General features: G+C 39.1%; 3 protein-coding genes across 3 annotated transcripts; 1 reads left to right on the top strand and 2 right to left on the bottom strand.

The window, feature by feature from the left end:
• Positions 1–93: 93 nt before the first annotated feature.
• On the bottom strand, positions 94–6,665 carry fam78bb (family with sequence similarity 78 member Bb). The gene is made up of 2 exons (XM_079349539.1): positions 5,452–6,665; positions 94–4,495 (listed from the first exon to the last, which is right to left on the bottom strand). The coding sequence occupies exons 1-2, from the start codon at positions 5,826–5,828 to the stop codon at positions 3,973–3,975; spliced, it is 900 nt and encodes a 299-aa protein (XP_079205665.1). The 5' UTR covers positions 5,829–6,665; the 3' UTR covers positions 94–3,972.
• A 1,451-nt stretch (positions 6,666–8,116) lies between these two features.
• rex1bd (required for excision 1-B domain containing) lies at positions 8,117–12,840 on the top strand. Its single transcript, XM_079349545.1, has 5 exons — positions 8,117–8,262; positions 9,849–9,931; positions 10,105–10,309; positions 12,149–12,237; positions 12,432–12,840. Exons 1-5 carry the CDS (start codon positions 8,260–8,262, stop codon positions 12,502–12,504), a joined length of 453 nt encoding a protein of 150 aa, XP_079205671.1. The 5' UTR covers positions 8,117–8,259; the 3' UTR covers positions 12,505–12,840.
• A 569-nt stretch (positions 12,841–13,409) lies between these two features.
• Positions 13,410–23,561, bottom strand: crlf1b (cytokine receptor-like factor 1b). The gene is made up of 8 exons (XM_079349536.1): positions 23,285–23,561; positions 20,968–21,246; positions 20,025–20,154; positions 19,646–19,821; positions 18,240–18,397; positions 16,996–17,164; positions 14,757–14,938; positions 13,410–13,916 (listed from the first exon to the last, which is right to left on the bottom strand). Exons 1-8 carry the CDS (start codon positions 23,343–23,345, stop codon positions 13,893–13,895), a joined length of 1,179 nt encoding a protein of 392 aa, XP_079205662.1. The 5' UTR covers positions 23,346–23,561; the 3' UTR covers positions 13,410–13,892.
• Between the last annotated feature and the right edge of the window lie 678 nt (positions 23,562–24,239).

The following is a 24,239-nucleotide window of genomic DNA, read 5'->3' as shown; positions in this document are numbered from 1 at the left end:
TTGATTCTAATGACATTAGACATCTGTCAGGTGTATTTCACAAAGAAAGAATCCTTGCATTGTGTGATTACTAATGTTTTTCCTTTAGAGCAAAGGTTTTGGTGATAAAGCGGGTATGATTAATAACTCTGTTTTGATATTCAATATTTAAATCTTTTCAAAAAGAAAAAAAAAACTATTGAATGTGTGTGTTGCATTTATTCTGTATGTCTTGTCAGACCTTGTACTCACAAAATCCACATGAATGATACAATGACTTGAATTCAGAAAATCAAAGGGCTCTGTGTTGCTGAGAAACCCAATTTAGACAGCAGTAACACATTCTTCTTAAAATAATTTCTAATTTATTTATCGTCCTATCGCAGCCTGTCATTCTTTCAGCATTTTATCCCCCTACCTCTTATTCGAGTAAGTTTTGCAGCAACAACACGTCTACCTCTAATCTAATTTCGTACTTGGCACAACGCTGTAAAACTGCAAACTACACAACAGGAATAAATTCACACTGATATTTCTGGCATTTGTTTTAATGAGTTTAAAAACACTGCATGCAAAAGCCAGACAGTCTGAGAGAAAGGACGCCAGGGATTCATGTCTTTATATCATGACACTGTAAAACACCATTACCCAGCCATTTGAAACCCATAACTGCATTAAACTCCAGTCAATCAGCAGAACGAGAAGGATAAATGACTCGCTCCTCATGAGGGGCTGTGTGTTGCTCTACCCACCACTCCTCAGGCACATCTGTTTTTCTAACACACACATGAAGTCCTCATATACAGACAGACTGTGTTGCCTCATGGTCAAAGATAAATTCCGTTGTTTTGGGGTTTTTTGCCGACAATTTATTTTCAACTGGGCAACGTGAAAAAAAAGTTTTTCCCTTTGTTTCAGCCTAAAAAAATCTCCAAATCCCTGAATAAAATCACAGACTTATTGAGATCTTCTAGTTATTTCTTTTCTAGTTAAAAGTGCTGCTCCGGATGTTTCCCTTGATTGTCAGCTGCTGTCTGCCCCAAGAAATGCTCCTGTGTCATGGCTACAATTTGCATGTGTTTCAAATATCCAGTGTGTACTCCCTCTATTGCACAATACAGAGGAAAAAACACTCCTTCAGCTGATCTCAGCTCTTGTATCATTCTAGATCAGGTGAGTGTATGAAGGCTCGTTGGTTTGCACCAGGAGTAATGAGCAGCATGGGTATGATGAGGTGGTCACATCCTCTGTCTCTCTTCATCTCTGTCTCGTCTGGACCAAATCCTGTTTCACTGGCCCGATGTGTCCAAACAGAAAAACATCATATAGAGCAATCTTGAAATACAAAATTAACATTTTCATATTCAACGTGATTGTGAAATGTTAATATTCTTAAGCTGCACTCGGATTTTCAATTTCACTCATTTGTCCTCATAGAAACACATTTTGTCTAACATCATAATGGCACAAGAGACTGCATGTCTGTAAACCAAATACTACACCAGTCTTTAAAGGATCACGTCAACAACAACAACAAAAATACAAACAAAACATTTTTTTTTTAAATTCTATCAATACCATGCCACGAAGATAACTTGGGCTATTTGGAGGTTTTGAGACAACCGCCTCTGAAATTTCTGCCTCTGTCCGATACAATGTAGATTAACTAGACACCAACTGATACTGGACATTTTCATATAAATCAACAATAGAAACAACTTTACAGAAACTGTTTCTATTCACCTTTCTTTCTTTTTTTTCCAAATAGTGTCCATTTCCCCTGATGACTCACTCAGGGCCTGTAGCTCAGATGCTGCTATAATGTTGTACTGACCTGCTCCCAAGTTTTCCCAAGTCATAAACGGAAAAAAAAAGTTGTTACCTTATCACAAAGTTGTCAAAAGTTCTTCTTGGTTGTTCGTTTACTGAAAGACTTGTACAATTTATGGATATGGAGCCATAGTTTAGCAACAAACAATCTATTTTTACCCATTAGCTACCATTGAACGCAGCTAAAGCTAGCATTATAGCATTTTAAAGTTATTTCTGAAATAAGTTCCTCACTAAATTTGCATGAACCATGCAGTATGTTCCTGGTTAACATATTACCTAGGAACTTAAGGCCTTTTCCAAATTTATCAAGTAACACTACCATTATCAAATCTTATCAAATAATAGAACTGTTAGCTAGGACGTGGGTGAAAAATATGGTTACGTTAGCTGTAGTCTCACCAGAAGCTTTTAAGTATCTGTTCAGTTTAAAACTTGAAATATGGGGGTTCACTAAGTGCTATTTAGTCAAGAAGCCGGTAAATAATTAGGATTTGTCAACTACCCTCAATGTTTGCTCTTGTAGCTTGTAACATTATCACAGCAACTGATTGCCACCAAATGCTGTATTATTGTCTTGGTATTATTTGTCCCTTCCCAACCATAAGGTTGTCTAAAGATACACAGTATGTCACTGTCAAGTGCTTTGGTTTAAGACTGCAAACATGGAGATTCTCATCAGTATCATCTTGTGCGCTCATAACTGATAGCATGCTCATATGGATGATGAAACAAAAGTGTGTTAGCATTCTTGATAATGACAAGTTAGCAATACGTTTTGACCATACTCTGTCCAAATAAAGAGTCACATCGCTGCAAGCATGGCTTTAGACTTGTCTAAAGTCTTTTTGATGCAATGTTGAAATGCAGCTTTTAAGTGAAAAGAGTAACTGTTAAAGTTCATTCATCTCAACTGCATTGTTTCAGAGACAGAAATTTCACTGACACACAACTCAAATCTTCAACAAATAAAGTCCCAAAAATCTACATGGCTACATGCTGCAAGAGGTAAGTTTTTGTACTTCACACAACCTGATTCTTTAAATCTTGTCACATTAATACGGTTCTCTTGTACTACAATCTTTGCTCTTTAACAACATAGATAAAAAAGCTCTGCTTGCAGATGAAAGCAGGCTAATGTCATGATCTGTACAGTACCATCCTTGTTTCTTTACCCCATAGATCTGGTTACATTGGACATGGTATAAACACAATTATTGTTTTAAAGGCTGTCATCAACACAGGCATCATGGCTTTCAAAAGGCAGGGATGGAGAAGCTCTGCAGCTTTGATGAACTGGACATTAGTGATTGTAAAAGAAATATCCTGGTGCAGGTCTTCTTTTAAGATTGTTGTCAATGCATAAACTGTGTTCATGTGACCAAATCCATGTGTCTACATTTTCTGTGATATGTAAATGCAAAGTAGTTCTGAGGATGCATGTATGTTGACAATCTTTCAGTTTTTAAGTCATTCTAAAACTTACCTTCCTTGTAGCATAATGCCACATGTATATGTGTGTTTATGTGAGGCAGTCTGGTGTGACAAAGCAGCAAGCCAGGACCCAACCCTTAGGCTCCATTGTATAAAACACACAACCACAAGCAGGTGCACACATGCCTGTAAACTCACACTCGTATCATTTTTGAACGTCCACTAATATGAAACTTGTCTTTGTCCCTTACATATAAACTCTGCAGCAGTATTCTGTTTAACACATAGATACTACTATCCTTCATTTGTTACCCTCTTACACTTCACTCTACTGTACAGTACAGAGCAGGCTAGCATTATGTCATCATTAAGGCTGAAGAACCTTCTTAAACAGGGTCTGTTTTTTTTCTGGGCCTGAGTAGCTACAGTACAAGTTTGTGTTACATCCCAGCACTAATGGCAGATTTTCAAAGTTTTGCTCAGTTGTGCTGGGTTGAGTTGAAGGCCAAACAGCTCATCAGCACCAGAAGTGGCGACAAACAAACTTTCAGGATCGTCAAAGGCAGCATTTTGGAATTAAGGCAAGTGTCACCTCAAGATTTTACACACCAAAGACTGCAACTAAGATTTATGCCATTGACAGGGTAAGTCTGAGCCTTCATTTTTTCTTCTGATTATTTTGTTTGCTCTTCAGAAATAGTAAACCACCAAACAGATTCTCTCATTGCTCTACTTGGGTGGTATGACAACAAGTGGAGGCCCTCTCCTTGGCCTCCACATCAGAACCTGGGCGTCGTTAGCGTTGGGCCTCCCCATGGCATTAGGAGGGATGGGCTCCATGCGAGTCAGCACCCTTGGCTGGTCCTGGTGCACCCGCCCAACCAGCCTGGCCCTGGAGCCTAGAGGCAGGGACGGATCCACAGAGATATCGACCCTCATCCTCCACTTGATAGTGTGGAGCAGGATCTTTTCCCTAGATGTGGTGTTTAAAGCCACCAGCCAGGTGGTAAAGCTCTGATCTCTTTTAATGTTTGTCAGCAAGGGGGTGTTGGATTCACTGACTGGCACAGCCCAGGTGACGCTGGGGTAAAAATTGTCATTCATGCTAACGATGAAGCGGGATGGCTTGGAGGTGGGGCCAACTATAGTGACGGTCTCTGTTGTGTTTCCATACCAGGGGTAGCTCACACCGTCGGAGTCGCTGATGGCCCTCACCAGGCCTTCTCGGAGCTGAGGAAGCTCCCAGCTCGACCTGAGGTGAGATAGACAGGATGAGACCTGGAGCAATGAGTAACTGTGCCATTCTCTTTTTTTTTTAACCAAAAAAAATATGATGAATGGAACAGCAATGAATTGATTATACAGACTAGAATTTTCAATGTAGCTGAAGCATGAAGAAGTTTACAGCACTACCTGGGCTACCCTTCTAGTGTAGTATCCTCCCTGTTCTGAGAAAGTACTGATCTGCAGAAACAACATTTTAAACTTATGTGTAACCAACCTTTTTGAAGGACTCATTTATAGTCCTCCAGGTCATTATCTATTTTTTAAATTAAATATAAGTAGAGAATTGTTAAAAAACTTGTATACAAATCCATGAATTGTCATTTAAAAGAACAGGGAGTATGAAGTAGGCTAACGGGATAGGCTATATAATTTATCGCCAAGCTTACAGTGAGACCACAACAGCCGCCTGTAAATGATATCTAGTGGTTCAGTATGTCAGCAGAGGATTATCATCATCTCTTTGTTGTGCCCAGCAGTTTTTGTCATCTGGTGGCCCCCGTCCATGCTGTGCCTTTAAGTCCAATCTGATGCCACACCACACTACCCTATCCTCTCACCCCTACATCCAATCATTTGCAATAAACCCGGGGAGATTAAACACCCCCTCACATATGCCCTCCGGATAATGTGGGGGTGTGGGGGAGAACATGTCTCTGTTGAATGTGAGTGTATCAACTGTTGTTTAGTTCCCTTAATAGCAGCTTTTCTATATAGGTGCCAAAGTCACAGGAACAGAATCTGCCAGTGGGCGTCTGAATGAAGAAGGCTGACAAGCACAGTTAACCTGCTGCGTGCACAAATGCTCCTCTGTGCAACTCAGTGTGGTGCATAAGGGTGGACAGGCATGCACTTTTCATATCTGTAGACGTCACAGGAGTGTTATGGGGACACAGGTGACAGAGGTGTGAAGTGTGAACTCACATGCCGACGTCTCCATAGGTGTTGTAAAATTCCATCTGTGTGCACGCCTGGATCCAGCCAACCACCCAGGTCTCATTGCGCGGTATAGGGGGCATCACAATCCGCGCGGAGGCTTTAAAATAGGGCGTCTTGTATCGCAACACTATCGGCGAGTTCTCCTCGATCACTGTGGAGCAATGGTCTATGGTGGCTGACAGGTCATACACCACGATGTTCTCTCTTTTGATCCGGGACTTGTTACAGGCTATGCTCTGGATGCAGCCCATGGCGGTGCAGGTGAAGGTGATGGTCAGGAGCAGCCAAGTAAGCCTTACAGGCCTGTGAAGCAGCGCTGCTGACCGGGACTGGACCAGAACCAGAACTATGAGGCCGTGCATCAGAGTAAACTGTAAGGCAAAGGTGGGTGCTACCACTCTGTAGGCCCAAATCAGAGACACGGTAAGGCTTCAGGACTCTGTGTCCCCCGTTGACACATACACCAGCTCCACGGGCGCTGGTCTTGGGCAAACCCCGCAGTCTTATATCCCAAGAGAAACAACCTGGATGGATTAAAAAAGTAGCCTATCGCATGAATCTTTGATTCAGGTGTGTTTGTATCCTCAGACAGTGCAGAGTTTCCGTGTGCCCCCTCGTCAACGATCTGACCCCTCTTTGCTCCTGCACGGACCCAAGCCCGTAACCTTTGATCCTCTTCTTCCTTCCCCGAGCTGTCATGTCATAAGAGGCGTCGTGGGACCGGCGGAGACTGGGGCGCCGGCAGGGGGACCCTGTGGTCGGGCGTTAAGGCTCGACGAGGAAGTGCTGTCGTACATGAGACGATGCTGCTGCGAGTAACTTGAGGGGCGACGTTACTGTCCGTCATTCCAACCCACTCGACGGGATGGGATGGAAACATACCAAACACGGGTGCATCTCTGACGGGAAAAACAGCCTCCCCCTGCAGGGTTAGACGACACTAGCTGGTCGATTCTGGTAAAGAGGAGGTAGAAAATGAGCTGTGAATAAAGCGACTGTCAACATCTGTTATAGACCAATGAAATAAGGCCAATAAGGCTGGAAAAAAAATTCAAATAAACAGTGTGACAGTAGCCGTGTAGGACAGCGTACGCGGCTCGGCATCCTCCTCGGATGAAGGCTGCATGGCTGAATGTCGCTGTTCAGCTGCGTGGTGCTGAAGATGCTGAATGGACCAATGAGCGGCTGCAGAGGGCGACTAAAGGCGTAGGAGTGCCCGCGTCAGCACAGTAGTAGCTTGACGACCTCTTTCCTCCATATTGAGGTGACACTTTCAAACAGCATACACATTATCTCACAAGCTTCAATTATGCACCTAAAGAATGTTTCAGTGGGACCCGTTGCTAAAATCTAAGAGTTTGGGGGAAATAATCGTTTAATGGCAAAATCGTTTAGCCTATTATAAAACATCACTACAGTCGATTAAACATTTTACATGCACTTTAACATTAACCTTCTGTAACTATTTACAAAAAAAGTGTTGCTAATTGTATATAGAAACATTTGATTGCTCATTGCAGTGTGCTGTCAGTTGCTCTATGACGCTTTCAAAATAAAACCTTTCATTTCCTCCCATTACACATAGCACAAGTTTAGGATTTATTAAAAGAAAGAAAAAGAAAGTGATTATCCAGCCATCAAGTTGACCCTGTAATGGCATATTTAGTCAGCAGTTGATAGTACGAATCTCTCTGTATTTGTTCAGTTTGGGTCGCCTGCACTCTGTAGAAATGATCATGATGTCAGCAGACTACAATTTATTCTGAGTAGCTATGACCATACTTGAAGAGATGTATATCATATGTAATGTCTCTGAAGCAACTAGCAGTGTAATGAGAGATTGTTCTAAATAGATGCTTGCAGCTTACATTAAGTCTCAGTGTTTCTTGTCAGACACCCAATTGGGTTATGCCTTCTTCTATCATTCAGTCTGTTTTATAGATTCAGCATTAGGGACATTTGGTTAAACCCCTTACAGCAGTTTCCCTGTTAGTATCCCCTCATCATATGCACAAGTTAGACACTCAAAGGACTAAAACAGGACAATGAACCTGTATCTATCAGCAACACAGGTTATGATATTAAGGTCGAACTGCTTGCAGTCTATTTCACTTCACACAAATCATTTACGTACAAAAACTACCATAATGAACCCCTTCCTCAAACAAACACACGTTACCCTTCAATGTTTTTTCTTTCTTTCTTTGTGATATATTATCAATAACACATTGTGATAAAACAATATTTGAATTAGACTCTGATTGTTGGATTGGATTGATAATTGAAACTGAATCTCAATTTCTACTCTACAGCTTCATTACAGTACCTGATAAGCCATATTGATTTCACAAAATTTTCAGCTTTCTTTTTTTCAACTTGACATGTCTTTAAATGTCCTTACACTCCGCCTTACTATTTTTTAAACAGCACCAACCAAATCTTCATCAATAACATTTGAGCGGGCTACAAACGTGTAAATGTATAAAAAAGGAGTTAATATTTTAAGCTAAACTTTAAAGCATTGTTTACATGTTTTTATTTGTTAGCCTGTTCGGGTATCTAACACATTTATGGAAACATTAAATCACAGACGTAGGCTACTAAAAACCCTATCACTGTATTTAGGCTATATGAGCGCTTTTATTTTGAAAAAATAAACTGTGCATGTCGTCACATCCCGCGGACATGGGAGGCTGTTTGCCGAGTCACATAAACACACGAGAAACAGACCTTTGAATATGTCGATTATATAAACTATAGACACGTAGAGACATTATTTCCGAGCAGCTTACCATGGTGAGTATCTGAGAGTCATGCCACAGTTTATTTGGAAGTCTTGAAAACAAAACATCCACATGTGTTGCACTAAGCTAAGACCGGCTAATGCTAACTGTGACAGTGTTGATGTAGTTGTTGTGCTAAGTTTAATATTTAATTTCATTATTAGTAAAGCAGAGGAACCTTTATTTTATTCACAACTGAAAAAAAACAATTAAGACTGTCAAGTAAAGTAGTAATTATTGTAAGTTTTTTAAAAGGTCTGTTCAGAAGCCTATCCCTTTCATGCATAGAGGTCACTACAGTGTACAGCTATTCAAAAGCTGTTTTCTTGTATATGCATGCGTTTTGATGGCACAGCTGCACATCAGCCACTACAGTGGATGCTATGGCATCATCTCATACACTGCAATCCATTGGCCAGCCATTGCATGTGACTAAAAAAGAGTGGGAAACTGAGATGGCCAACAGACAGTCAAGCAGCAAACTGCTCATTTTTTTCTGTTCAGACTTTCTATAAAAAGAGACCCTTGAAGGTAAGAAAAATATGGTGACATCAAGTAACATCTAAAGAGTCAAGTAATTGCTAAATTTTCCAAGTATTGATTTTATAATGGGAGAAAATTAGGATTAATCATGTGTCCACTACAGTGTACGTCATGCATCACAAGCTATATTTCAACTCCAATTCCTAGACTACAATTAGTCTGTTACTGCTGCTGTTCTTCAAAATACTTCATCCATAGTCACTTTTTTTGCCTGTAAATCAATTTGTTTGTGTTTTTAGAATATAACTTTAAGTTCTTTATATTTCTTAGAGCTCAGGAGCAGAGCATAATAGGCAGGCCTACAGGATAGTGCAGGAATTACCACATTCAAGTGAGGAGGAGGATGATGCTAGTGTCATACTATCCTCAGTTCTGAGACCAACAGGTTCAATTTTATGCCAGTGGTGTGTATACTCTTTCTTTTTTTGACCTGGCTAATAAATCAGATTTTAGTTCTGATTTTGATGTAAAAAAAAAACATTCAGTGTAAGTTTGTACTGGGGCAGTGCACCTTATGATAGCTGACATTTGATAGATCACGAGTGAGAGCCTTGTGAATCTTTACAGGAGAGTGAATTCCTCAATGGTGTTTTTTTTGTTTGTTATGCATGCATACAATTATATTATTTTATAGTTCACATCACATTTCACACAGTTTATTTTACAAGTGTATTCATTTGTTTGTTAAATACATACGTTGATACAAATGCATGCTGTCCACCTGAGTGGACAGATAAATATATCTTTATAAATGTGTGTTGGGAAAAAAAAAGTTCAAACCTTGTTTTTCATGCCTAAAGATGAATGAAAACACTTAGTAAAAAAAAATCCCTACTGAGGTTATCATAATTCATGCATGAAAGGGCTAGACATAATGCAGTAATAATATGGATACAGATATATTAAAAGTGTTTACCCTTTTTAATGAAAGGGGTGTCATGATGAAGTAATGTGCAAACAAGTACTGTAATAATACCGCTCCTTTCATTTAGATGATGGGTATTTAAATTTTGTCCTATAAATGCTGAAATAAATCATCCTCTTTCCTCACTGCAGATCCCCACAGACTTTAAGGCTCTGATCCAGAGATTTTATCACCTTCAGTCTGAGCGGGTGGAGACCTATCGACTCTTTGAAGAGTATGTTTGTATATTTTTAAGACCTACTGAACTAAGAATAAGTTAACGCATGTTTAACTAACCTCACATACATTAACATGTTATGAGTCCTTTCTGTTCTTCAAATTCACTTAAGCTTGTGTTTTTCTTTTTGCTTCTTCTTCTTCTTGTTTTGTCTGCTAACTTCCTTCCAGAGGTCACGAGGCCTACTTGAGGACCGGGCCTCATTATGACTTTGACCACTACAGGCAGCTGGTCCACGAGATAACACAGGCCTTCTGTGGCATCTCCACAGAGGTGCTGGAGATCAAGGGGAGGCTGCATCGTGAATTTGATCGAGCCGACCTCTCCGAGCACATTGACAAGCTGCAGAGCAAAGAGAAGCAGAAACTGGACCTGGTATGTAAACACTCTTCTCTTTTCTAAAATAATGCGTGCGTTGATAATCTAAAACTACATTGCCTGTGTTGTGGGATGGTCCAGTGAATAGGTTGCTCACCTTTATTTTTTAACAGTGTACAAAAATGTGACTGCGTTCCTGTTGATCCTTAAAAGTGTTAAAAATGTCTAGTTAAAATAGTCAAGGTCGAAAGATCTCTGAAAGTTTCTGAAGTAATTGGAAGGGAAGACATTCCCTCATCAATCTTTGTCAATACGTCTGCGCTGGTAAAGTCTTCAGGCACCACTGTCGGGCATCAGACAGTGTTCAAGCATGTTATCTGTGATAACCATAATTATAGTAAATGGATGCTAAATGGAGGACATGCTGTTTTCTGTCAGACTGCCTCTAACAACTTGTGGTTTTACTGGCTAAGGTGTGCCAAATAAATCAGTCATCCAAATGCAATAACTCAGGCTGTTACTTTAAGCCAATACTCGCAAATGATTAACGTCAGACTACAACGCAAACTTTATCTATTCCATTAATCGCCTGCTGTTTTGTCCCTTCCGGCGTATTGTATTTAAGCCACCGTAGTGTCTTCCTGCTGCTGCAGTGATTGGGAGAAAGAAAAGTACACCACTCATAATAAGTTAGGGATTTTGTGAGGTGCACAGTGGGTTTCATACATAAAGTGTTTGTTTGACTGCAGTGATTTTTGGGATAGGAGGGAAACTGTATTAGATATTATATATTAGGGCCAATACAAAAAGACAACCTTTTTCAATGTGGCATCACTGTCAACATTCTGAGGGTATAAAAAGCTGGTATCGTCAGTAAGTCATTCCCAGTTCATCATTCAAGCAGCCATGAACACACGACGAAGCAGCGGCGCTCGTATCCCGACCCCATGTGACCTGGCAGAACTGTGTGTAGCACTTGTGGAGAAGTGGAACGCATTGCCTCAGAACAACATGAGGATAGTTAGGAGCATGAGACGTCGCTGTTATTGTGGCAGACACCCGCTACTGACTTTGTCAATTTAGGCTATTTGAGGCTATCTTTGTTATTGTCTAATTTTTGGGGTAATAGCTATCTCACGAATGAAAATGGTGCTTTATCCTTTGTATATTTCATTAACGTAAATGATTAGCATTCTTTTGTTAATTGTTAGTACAGTGAAGTCATTTTTTTAAGAATTTCTTTGTTGCTTTCTTAAACTTGTTGTAGTTTCAAATCAGTGTCAGGTAAATTAAGCTCCGTCTTAAAAGTTTACTCTCTTTAACATTCGATTCAGTTCCCTGTTTTCTCAACAAGGGGGCAGACTTCTGAAGTAAAACATCCAATAACTTCAGGACTTTTTTGTAGAAGGTTTTTGTTTTTGTTGTTTTTTTAAATCAAAGCTTAAGTCTTGTTTTATTGTTTGAAGTGAAAAGTTCTTCTGCCAGGTGAGTGCACCATGTGTTTGGTGTTTTTATTGAGTTTCTTAATACCAAACAAAAATTGAGTTCAATTGTGGCTGTTTTTGAACTGGTCCTGTTACAATTCACTGACCTGAAATCAGCAGTCTGAGATTCTCATAAATGTTTGAACAGACACTTTGAGAGAGACTGGTGTTTAAATCTCCACGCTTCAGTTCCTCCCACAGCCTTGAACAGTCCACATCTCATACATCTGGTGTTCACCATGATGTGCAGCACTGTTTTATGAAGTTTAACACTTGTTTAATAAAGTAACCTCAACTTCCTCTCTGCCAGTAAAGTCATAAAACCCCTATTATCTCAGAGTCCCTCCTCTGTCTCCCCATCCTCCACTGATGAATGGTTTGCATGAATCTTATCTGATGTGCTTCTCAACAGACAGCCAAGCTGCAGCTGGCCAGGCAGCGGGCCCAGGATCACCCCGAGGAGGAGGACTGTCAAGAACAGATTCAGGAGATCAAGCATGAGTAAGAGCAGCTTTTACCACCCCTGTGTTTACTGAGTTTACTTACTCCCTGCTGACCCATCCACTCACTCACTTTCAACCTGCTGTCGGCTGCAGGACTTCCTGTTTCCTCTTCATGTAACAAACTTTTCTTTGTTACCACGGTAACATCATAAAACTGTCAATTAACTATTGTCGTTTTGGTTTTTTTTCCAGGATCATCAAGAACATAGAGGCACTGAGTGAGATCATGCAGGACTTTAAGTATGACTCTGAGGAGTGTGATTGACGGGCAGCTCCCATGAGGCCTCGAGCTGCTGTCTCAAATCACCCGACAGCAGCACTGACGGATCAGCTCGGCTCTGCTGCAACTTCAATATTGGACTCCTCAGCTACACTTATCGATCCCCCTCTGGCCCCACCCTGCTTGATGCTGCAGTCTTATTTTACACATATATTTATATTTTGGCGCTGTGTTTTATGTGTAGTCATGTGTTCATGATGATGCATGCCAACAAAAACTAAACTGAGGCCTCCATGTTCGATTTGTAAATAGTTTCTTGGGCTCATCCAGCTTTTGTTTACGTGATGAATTGTATTTTGAAATAAAACACTGTCCAAGACATTCTTGACTTTTTGCTGTTCGATACACTGAACACATATTAAGAGAAAGTTTAAGAATATAACTCAGACAAGACATTCTTTAAATATGAACAGTATGATAATGTGATTACACAGTTGGTTTAGACACAGGACAGTATAAACATTTTACAGAGGAGTCCTTAATTAATAGATATTAAATGACTGATACATACAAAACAGATGTAGTGAAAAAAACATGTAAAGCAGTACTAAGAATAGGTTTGTAGGCAATGTGTGAGACAGCTTGCTACTTAGGTTAGACTTTAGTTAGACCTGAAACCTAATGGACAAGTTATTTGATGAAAGTATAGCTACGAGCTAAGCTATTTTCAAAATAGATGAATAGGCTTTTGTAGAGAAGTGGGGACAGTCACGTGATTTTCTCAGACTTAAACCACTGAAAATGACATTTCTTTGGGTATTAGACATGTGAGTCATAATAGAAATACTGCTGCATGTCAGCATTTGCAATTCTTTACTATCCTAAAAATTTATATTTAAGGATTTATCAACCAAGTAAAACAGTTACACACATAAACTGGTAATGAAAATATTGTAAGATGTTGTAATTGCAGTAAATTCACACATTTGTAAATTACTTAAATAATTTTTCTCACCCATGAACACTGGCTAAATGTTTTGCACATATTCATAATTTCAAGCCTGTATATTTGCTTTTAGATACTTTATCAATGCTTTAATGTTCTTACATTATTATAGTCTCAGAGATCTCTTTGCATTAAGTAAATAAGTCTGACTTGTAATTTTTTTAAAGAGTCATGGTGAGTGACTGTATGTTGCTGTTTTTGCAGCAGATTTAAAAGACAGATTTGGACAGCGGAAACAGCAGAAGAAGGCTGCAATTGTCTATCTTCAGTAATCTTCCACCCGGGCCTATTAAACCCAAGTTAAGGTTTTATGACCAAACACTGCGGTATCCTTCAGGCAAGGCATTGGACCTCTCACACAGCTGGGACCCACGGGGCCAGTAATCTATTCTTAAATTAAACACCACAGTGATCCCGACTGGTGATGCTATGAATTATCTTCTTGAAAAATCTGAAAAGAGAAAAACAGATGGTTCATACTGGGATAAACTAAAGCAGCAAACCATGTAATCTACAATCATTACAATAATCACTCTGTTTGGATGCCACATTCTCTATTTCTCAGTGTCCTTCTTTGCATCATCTCTTTTTTATTCTCTGTCTATCGCTCTTGAGCCCCACCCCCTCTTACGACATTTCTCTCAAGGTGATCCATGGGAACCTGTCACTGTGAGAGAACAAAGACATTATTCAGGAGACAGCCCGTGCCCTATAAAGCACAAAACACAGATACTACTGAGCTGATAAAGTGAGGTAGAGTGAAGGTTTCTGTGAATTTGTAGATGGAGCGGCAGAGGGTTATGCTAACAGATCTGAACTCTCATAAAGTCACAAACACATAGAAGATGTTGCTCTGCGTGACAAAAAGTTATTTTGGTTAAGGGGCTTCGCATACTAATCAGAAACATACAATACAGAAAAGAAGCACATCTTTAACTAAATTAACATGTTCATATCTCTCTGTTGTGGTCCTCAGATGAAAGGCACAAGTCTACTCTGTTAAAATATGTAATAAAATCAGAGTGCATGACTGAGAGCACATCTACTGCTGGGCCTGTAAAGTCAAAACCACACATTTTTACCTTTATAATAAAAAACAGAAAGAAGCTTTACAGAGAGCCAGCTCAGAAGAAATCAGTCCTCTTTGTGTTTTTAAAAAATGCTGACCACATGAAATTACCAAGGAGGGGTCAGAGAATCACTTCAGGACTTCACTGCAGCAGAGGCAGATTGTGCGAGAAGCTCGGGAGAGATAGAAAAAGAAAGAAAGAAAGAGATTGCGCTTACCTACCTGGTTGCGTGTTTTGTGCGATTTCTGCAGCCACACCCTCCATTGATCATACAGTTTGATTGACATGCCGCTGCAGCCATATGCGTGCTTGCGGACCCACCCAAAGAACTGTTTGAGTTCCCGTCGCAGGGTGGAGTTACGATCGCTGGGCTTTGACTCACAGGACCCACTCTGCAGCTGCTCTGAGAGGAGAGGAGAGGATGTAGAAAGAATTGAGGTAGGAGAGATGAGGGAAGATAAGAGAACAATGTCAAGGTTGAAGTAAGGATGGGTTTAATGACTTACGAATTAATGCACAGCCTGCTGACCGGTTCATGGGTATGCATGGATTATACCACAACAAAAAACTCATTTAAAAAGTCTTAGTGTGATGTTTTAAGTAATGACAACCAATGGAGACACCTTTACAAACTATATTTTAAAAAAGGGGGAAAAAATGTGAAACAAAAATATCCACAGAAGACTGGCATAACATATCCAACATACAATGTGCCTCAATCAGCTCCAGAATGCGGAAAGAATTTTGTTGAAAATAACACAATTACATTTTTCATTACACCACAGACCAAAAATAAGTTTCTAACTACTCGACAGACAAGAAAATCATACCCATGCAGTTTGCAAAAATGAAAAAGTACAGGGGTCATTTTGAGCTGTTTTCAGGGGAATAGAAGATGCATCAACGATGGAGAGAAACATAAACTATCTGGCTCATAATCATCTTTCTCATACCTTTTTCTTCTCGAACAAAGGCACAGGATGAAGACTACCAAAATAAAATACCTTTAATTTAAGTTTTAAAAAAAATATGTTTTTTGTAGATCTACAAATTATATCAGATTCTTTTTTTTTTATGTCCCTATGGTTTTATTGAACTTATCTCTTACAACACTTATTGATGTTTTAAATAACAGATTGTTAATTTTAGTTTTAACTTCTTTCATATTTTTATAGTTCAGTCTCTGTTTTGTCTCTGTGACAAAATATGAATTCAAATAGTGTTAGCCCTGCACAAAGCATGGAAATATTTGTAATTATGTAGATCCCTTTAGATTTAAATACCAAGGTGTGAGATAAAACGATAAATTGCAATTACTTCAAACAACTTTTTATTTTGCTTCTTTGTCTGTTACATCTATAAAACTAAAGACATTACCATCATCTTCTACTGAAGGCTACTTTCATGTTTAGTGCTAATTAGCAAATGCTAGCATGCTAGCATTGAGCACTGCTTTGACGGTTTCCAAATGAACATAGTTTAAAAAGGACCTGTGAATATAACAGTGTTAGCATTGACATTTGTGTACAAATGTTATGGGTTGAAATAGCAAGTAGCTCCAGATCTGATAGAGTCACAGAGATGTTAGCATGGTTGCTAAAAAAAATAAAAATAATAATGACTGTCACAACATATGACGAAGAATTTAGAACATTTTTCATAAATTACTCAAATCTTTGATGATAATCCTCAAGTATTTTAATATTTTTATTAAGTACCTCTCTTCACTTCAGGGGTTTTATGTTGAAAACTGATATGCTTGGTTCACATTAATGATAATTTAACAAAAGAGTGAACATTGTCATATATGGAGAAATATTTCTTAATTTAAAGTTTTAAACTGTGGAAGTAATCCACCAAACTCTGCTTTCTGGGCAATAAAAGCAACTAAAAGTCATCTTAAATCAATCCTTTATTGCAAACTACAGAGCCTGATAATGACTTCCTCCCTCCAGGGAGTAAATACCACATAACCAATGTAAGTCATTATCTGCTCCTCCTGCTTCCAAACCTGCTTCCACTCAAGCTTTATAGGCCCTGTGTGTGCGCAGTCAGACGAGCAGCTCTTTAACCTGATCAATCTTTGAAGCTGACGACACAAATCTATCAAATGTCCCCCCAGCCCTTTGCAGTCCCCTCTAATCCTTTGCTGGGAGATCTCCATCAAGATATTTGGCCTATTGATGTTCGCTTTCTCCTGGTTCACATGCGGTTTGGATCTGCTTGTTCAGGATGTTGAAACAAGGATAAGGATATTGTTTTTCTGGCTTTAATTGATGATGAAAGGTTCATTATTAGACAGGATGACTAGTTAAGATATGTAGGATCCAGAAACATTTGGAAAGCTGTTTGAGTTACACAAAGACACACAAAGAAATTTTAAAAGGACTTCAGTTGTTCTTTTAAACACTACCTGGATTTTGTATTGAATAGGTCTTTGGTCCTCTTTTATGTACTCACGGCTGCTGGGTGTAGAGGCAGCGGTTGGATGACTCCAGTCACTCCAGATGCCCGCCTTTCTGGAGCCATAGATGCCCACTGGATTGCACCTCACCTGGACAAAATAGACAGTCCCGGGCCGAAGACCTGCCAGGCGACATGATGTCTGGTTACCAACATCATCCACCACCTGTGAGAGGGAATACAACCACAGATAGGTTTGATTTGACATAAGACAGACCTTGATGTTTAAATAATGTAAAGCTTCTGTAAGGAGATTTTAGCTGATTATGAAACAGACTGAAAATGCAAAAGAAGGACATGACTGTTACCTCTGAAGATATATATATATTTTAAAGCGTATGCAGGCAACCTTTTTACAGACATTACAGACAGTATTTGTCAGTCAAAATCATTGTTATGTAGCCTTCATTATGTTCATGCTGATAGACATTTGCATATGACCGTATGACATTGAACTCAGGTAATGTATGTATAGAGAGAGAGAGAAAGAGAGGGTGAGCTCTTTTGTAGGATTTCAACCTTCATTCTGCTGCTTGTCTACCAAACACAACTATAATCAATTTAGTTAACTTATTGAATATTGTTAGACTTTGTTTCATAAAAAAATGACACAATAGGTTCTCTTTTTGAAACATTGTGCATGAAATTGTGTTTTCTCTCTAGTTGTCATGATACTGAAAATAAACATTTAAGTGGACATCTGTAAGATACGTGGACTCTTTTATAGTAGTTACATACTGTAGATAATGTGATGAAATCATAGTCAGTTTAGTCAAATCATTGTCCAAACCAAGAGATTGTTTTCTGCATCTTTCTGAATGTCTTCTTAATTTTTTTGAGTTCATTTTGAATGATTCCTGGATAACAGTGGCAGCGCACACATTAACATTGTTAGATAAAGATTGAATACAGAAATCAAAGATTTACTTTATCTTCATACACAGAAGAGAAAAAAAAGAAGCAGTGGGTAGAAAACATCAAAGACGCCTTATGAAAGAATGGCAGTTTCTGCAGCATGGTTTGGATCAAAGCCAGCTTTCTAAAAGGATCACTTGTAGCTGTCAAGACTTTAACAAGAGTATTATTTGCTTCAATGCAAAATGAATTTGTTAGAGATGCAGTCTGAGATACTTCTGTCTTCATCATCTAAAAGATCAGTCAACTTTCACCTTCTATATTTTCCCAGAGAAAAAATTGTTGAGATTTAGTCTGCTGTTTTCTGCAATAGTTATAATGACCACCTTCCATTCAGTGCTGCCCTCCAGCCTGTAGCGAATCTGATATTTGGCCTGAAAGAGGATGTCCTTGAGCTCGTAGGAGTCGGCCCAGCGGATTGTCAGCTGGTCCTCGAGGTCCCCAACACGGCTCACCTGCACGTTGGCAGGAGGGTCTGTGGTCACTGCACTCACAAATTAACCAAGAAAGTATGACAAAGTTTATATACAGCAATTGTACAGTGTGTGGTTTAAGGATATACCAAGACTAATATTTTGAGAAAGGAAAAATGGAAGACAAACATCATACAACATAACAGAAAAAAACTCAGTAAGTTGTGTCTGTCAATTACCTTAATTTTCAAATTATTAGACAGCCAAAAAAGAAGTTTTTGCTCTTTGTAAAGAATGTACTTATATTTTCCTTGTCTATTTTTCATTATTTCCCTTTAGAATAAGAAGAGGTGTCAAAAAATGTAAATCTAATGCTTCCTTGGACATCCCCACACCACCAAGTATAGAGGGCCCTAACTTGCTTACAATGAGTAATATGATAAATATTTATTATTCTAATATAAACGCATAAAATGCATCTTGACTTCCACCTGGGCTGCCTGGATCGTAGTTTTGGGTTCAGGTTGCTCTGTAATTCTTCAAGAACCAAACAGTTTACTGTTTGTCCGATCCAGCTCTTTGAAGGAGAAAAAGATGGAGGAAAGATGGGTGGAAAGATAAAGGGGGCAGCAGCACAAAAAACAAAGAGGGGAACTTATTAAACAACTTGTTAAATGTCCTATAAAAGTGTTTCCTGCTTCAGACGTCCTTCACTGCTGTTTGTAATGCAGTTATTCAGCCAACGTTCATGTTTATCTTACACTCTATTCAGCCGAAGGGAGAGGAGAACCCTTGAGCTTATTGTTTCTGTCATAGAGGCAAGGCATCACAAATATGGCAGAGCTCCTCTTTCTCTTCCTACCCATGTACAGCTCCAAGCTTTCTCCTCCTCAATGTGCAATGAGGGTCAGAGGGAGGCAATGCTCCCTGAAGAACAATAAACACTCATTTTAAAATGTTGCGGTCACTGTAGGACACAGAAGTACTTTATGTTATCAAATTACATCTGGATAAATTGTGCGGAACACCTGCTTTTGCTCATTTATCATTTCCTGAATTTCTCAATTAAAAGCCCTTGTAAAAACAATGCCTGAGAAGCATCTGCTACACAGTTAACAGCACAGTTTATCTTGGAGAGTTTCAGCCTGAACACATAATATTACTTCAGTGACACATCAAAGGAAGCCAACCATAAGGATATATCCCCTCACTTTAGAGAAGTGTGATACCCAAATGCAGGAGATACGCATGGCATAAAAAGACAGGAAGACATGAGAGCAAGGGCAGGTAAATGAAGGACAGGAGGAATGCTTACCCACCTACATTGAGGATGTCCAGGATGGTGATGTCAGAGGTGGCAGAGCCCAGCTGATTGGCTGCATCCACCCAGACCTCATAAGGCGTGAAGAGAGCAAGGTTGCGGGGGATGTAACAGGAGTAACGCAGATTCCCTGCTGTGCCATAATTATCACATTCCGTCTCCTTGCCATACCACCTACAACAGAAAAAAAGACATATTTTGTTTCTGCTTTTATTAGTGAAAGGCTATCTGAACAGTTTTTCATCCCCTACAGAGTAAAAGAAAACAACAGCCTGTTGGTGTAGTATGTTGCAGCGATAATGCATTCATTGCCTGTCCACCAGTGTGGTGCTGAATGAGGTGATCACCTGTGAGCTGAAGCAGGTCGGGGCGCTCACCTCAATTTGTACTTGAGGGTGTATTTGGTTTGGATGTGGGTCTCACCACGCCCCCCTGGGCTCCACTTGCAGCTCAAGTCTTTTGTGTTGCGAGACCAACATGTTATGTTGACAGGCTTTTCTGGAGGCACTAAAAAACAAAACAAAAAAACCTGGAGATTTAGATCATGTATAAAGCGTAAAGTTAAATACTTTAAAATATACAAATAGCAAACAATCTCTCCTGGTTGGATTTTGAAATTGAGCTAAAGGTGATGTTGACCAAAGAGGGACGTAAATAAGCTTTTGTGATTTTATTAACTTAAGTCTAAAATTTAAGAGTGATTAAAACAGCATAAGGCCAGTTTACTTTTCTTATTATAGACATTTAAACTCTTCAGTCTATACATTAAAACAGCTCATACTTTATCACTGACAGGCTCTAATGGGCTTTTCTAAGACCTAAAAACTTAAAGAAAATCAACAGCAAACATCATTTTGAGTCTTGTGGGTTTCTGTTTCTATAAAAATGATAAAAATGTAAACATTATCGACTGTGTCATTGAGAAACGCACATAAATAAATAAAAATCTTTATAGATTTCTTTAATGGCAGAATTCTACTTTCCACTGATTTTTATATTTTATAGTTTTTAAATATCCTCTTACAAAGAAAAGTGTTAGGCTGTAGGACGTTTTATTAATTCATTTTGTATCTATTTATTTACCTTTAATGTAAATAAATGTTAAAGTTAGTTATAAACAAGAGCAGAATTTGGGATTTAATTAGGGATTTGCATAAACGGCTTTATAAGCGAGAATATACTGTAGGGTAACTGTTTTCATTTTTACATATGCACACTACAAACTCCTAGAAGTCCTATGCCATTTTAACAGCCAACTTTCTCAGCCCAAGTGCATCTGAATGGCAAATCTCTATATGACTCGTTGCAGACTAAACTTACTGCCCACATGTAGACATGAGCCGGCCAGGACGTGTCCATCTGCTCTATGACACACCAGGTTGTCTCCAGACTGCTGCTGGGAGCCGTTGAGGTTGTGAAGAGTGACACTCAATGCGTCAGGGCCCAGCAGGCTGTAGATGCTGTTGGACAGAATCATGCCGTTCAGAGTCCAGTACAACGAGCCGATGTGGATGCCAAGCTCAGGATTCAGCGTGCAGGTGGCTGTTAGAGATGAGCCAATCTGCAGGACTGGATCTTGAGGGGAGATCACTGCTTCATCTACATGGGGGAGACAAACATAAAAAAAACCCATAGTCTCCAAGAACTTTAGAGTACACATTACTCTTCTAGTATGCCTTTACTTTTCCCAATTACATTTTTTTATTGCTTTCTATTAAAAACATGTCAAATGTGATCCTAAAATTCCAGAGCCCAAGCTAAGGCCTTGTCCAACCAAATTTCTCAAAAACAAAAAACAAGGAAATGCTGCAGGTCATCAAAATTATTAAATATATGATAAATATATACAAATTCATTGTCATGTTTAAACCGCAGTTTAAGCTCGAGTTACAAAGCTCTAGACAAATTATTGAGTGTGATTTTTTCTGTGACTGGTGCAGTGGTCCCAAATGATTTGTCTCTCTACTTTTTGTGTTTACTATTATGTTTTAATGTGGGATCCCTAATTAGGTCAATGTCCCGAACATTTATTTTTCATACAGTTCAAGTGCCAACTGTGTCCACTGCACCTTCACTATTTATATGATTTGATTCTGCTTAAATATAAAACTTTGCGATCACCAGATTAGATTTTTCATTAAAAATGTCTGAGAAAAAAAAAAAAAGAGGTTTGGTTGTTTTTGATATTCCACTACCATTAACTTCGATTGATATTTCACAACCCTGATAATGACCTTGATGCTTGAAACATGTTGGACTTGTAATGATTTAGCAAATAAATAATTTTTAAAAAAGTTTCCCAACTTATTGAATACATTTTTCATGCTTGCAGTGCCAGGTTACAGCTCCCCCCCCCCCCCCCCCTCCCCGTGTAACCTGCATTAGGTGATCTGCAACTTCTAATGTATGCAGTTTCATATTTTTAGTCGTTGAAGACAAGGTTCTATGTGGTTTAAATATCATTTAAACCACAAAACTTTGTTTGTGTGAATTGGAGGACACCACAGCAGCACAGCACAGAGCAGGAGCTCAGCACATATTTATGACCCTAAAATGAAGTGGATTTATGAAGCCTCAGTGGGATCAGTCACAGAGGTCACCCTGGTGTGTCTGTAAAACCCTTGAACACTTTCCCATATCCATAACGCCTCGGCCTTTATGATTTAAACCCCTGAGAAACAGTCTGCTGTGAGTTTGAACGTTAAAACTGTGCTTCATTGTGTAGATTCATATAACTTTGGTCCAGGTGTGTGGTGAACAACGCTTCTAACACATGTCCCTTTATCTCACTGCACATCTCATATGAAGAACATATACCAAGACACAACTGTTAGCAGATGAGATCACTTAAAGGCTAAGTGAGTATAGTGTGTCTGAAAATAAACATAACAAAATAGCAAACATTCATTTTTTAAGTCCCAAATAATAAAGATGACTTGCACGTTTCATCTGTACAACAATTTATGGAACTATTGTTGCATTTCTTATATTTTATTTTGTCTCCACAGCTACATCATCAGCACCATGTCTTCTGATTTTGGTATCAAACACATCTGGGCTAATTGAAGTGGATAATTTAATAAACAGTAACTTGTTGGTATGTGTTTATTGGTAGCCTTATTTTTCATCTAGGTGTTTCACAAAATACAATTCGGTCACACTGGTCAGACTGCAAGTATATGTTTTTTATTCTAACCTAATGTTAAGGCAAAACAGGCTTATTTTTAATTAAAAAAAAATAAACAACACTCTTTATGTTCGGTAATGATGGACGACATTTAACAAAATATATATAATTGGCCACCTATCCCAAATAAATAGACGTTTTTTAACATCTACTTTGGTCTCCAGCTACAATTAATGTTGGATTGATACTTGATAGTATTGTAAGAAGTAAACGTAGGCTCTGTATCACACTACCTTTGTGTAGGTGTAAAAAAAAACAGAAACTGAATTCAAATATGAACGTTTGGAGCGTCTCACTGTTCGCTCCTGGAAGCACCAGATCTTTAACTAATTACTAACACTGACACAGAGTACATCATCATTTCACAAAACATACAGCCGTCTAGACTAAAACACGTTCATGCCCATCGGTCTGTCAGCTTGTTAATTAATAACAAAGGTTGGTACTTACGTGTCGAAGACAAAAACACACCAGAGACAAGTAGTACGAGGAGAGGCATGAAGGAAAACATTCTTCTACTATGTTTGTTTTGGTTTAGTTCTCTCTGTCCCTTTCTTGTTTCCTGCACATAACGGCAGAGTTAAAGTTGTAGGAAGAATTGCTCAGCTTTTCTCAGGCGACTCTCCTCACATCGTCGGTTACTCTTAAGTGAAACCAGCCAGCAATACAAAAGGGAATACTGTAATTGCTCGTTTTTAATTTCTCTCTCTCTGCTACTGCTGTGACACTCAGGTTCATACTGTCAGCTCCACCCTCGTTTTACCACACAGAAACGAGTCGTTAGTGCTCCTCACTCAGTGTCCCCTCCCTGACACTCCCACTACACACAACCAACACACGACCACCACAGACATCGACAAATAACAAGCACGCACAATTATAGATGAACTTTATAAACTTTGTAGGCTACATGTTGTACTTTTTTTTTTTTGGGGGGGGGGGGGGGTTGTCATTCTAATTTATAATAAAAACATTATAATTAAGATGTAATGTATTTAAATGTCATAAAAATCGCACAAAAAATAAGGAACTTGTGTTTGGTAGATTATTTCTTTGTTGTGACAATGATTCTTGGCAAATCTTATACCTTTGAAGGCCTGTTTATTTCCCCTTTAAATGGTGCCACATTTGTTCGGAACATGCATTTGTGGGATGAGCAGCAGAGCTGAGTATGTGGGCTGCACCCATGAAAAACTTGTCAAATCTTCTCTGCCCATATGCTAAACACCTTATTCTTACTGTTGACTCTGGTTTGGCGTCATTTAGTGGATTGGATGACTGAAGTCTAAAGAATCAAGATATTATCAATTTATTCATTTAACAAACAGGAGCCTCAGTAGTGTGTGGAAGAACCAAACACAGTCACAACAGCATGGCACCTCGTCCTCATGCTGGTCACCCGTTG

This window comes from Symphodus melops (genome assembly GCF_947650265.1).
Source record: "Symphodus melops genome assembly, chromosome: 8".
NCBI classification, from domain to species: Eukaryota; Metazoa; Chordata; class Actinopteri; order Labriformes; family Labridae; genus Symphodus; species Symphodus melops.
This window is presented reverse-complemented; position numbering and strand designations above follow the sequence as displayed.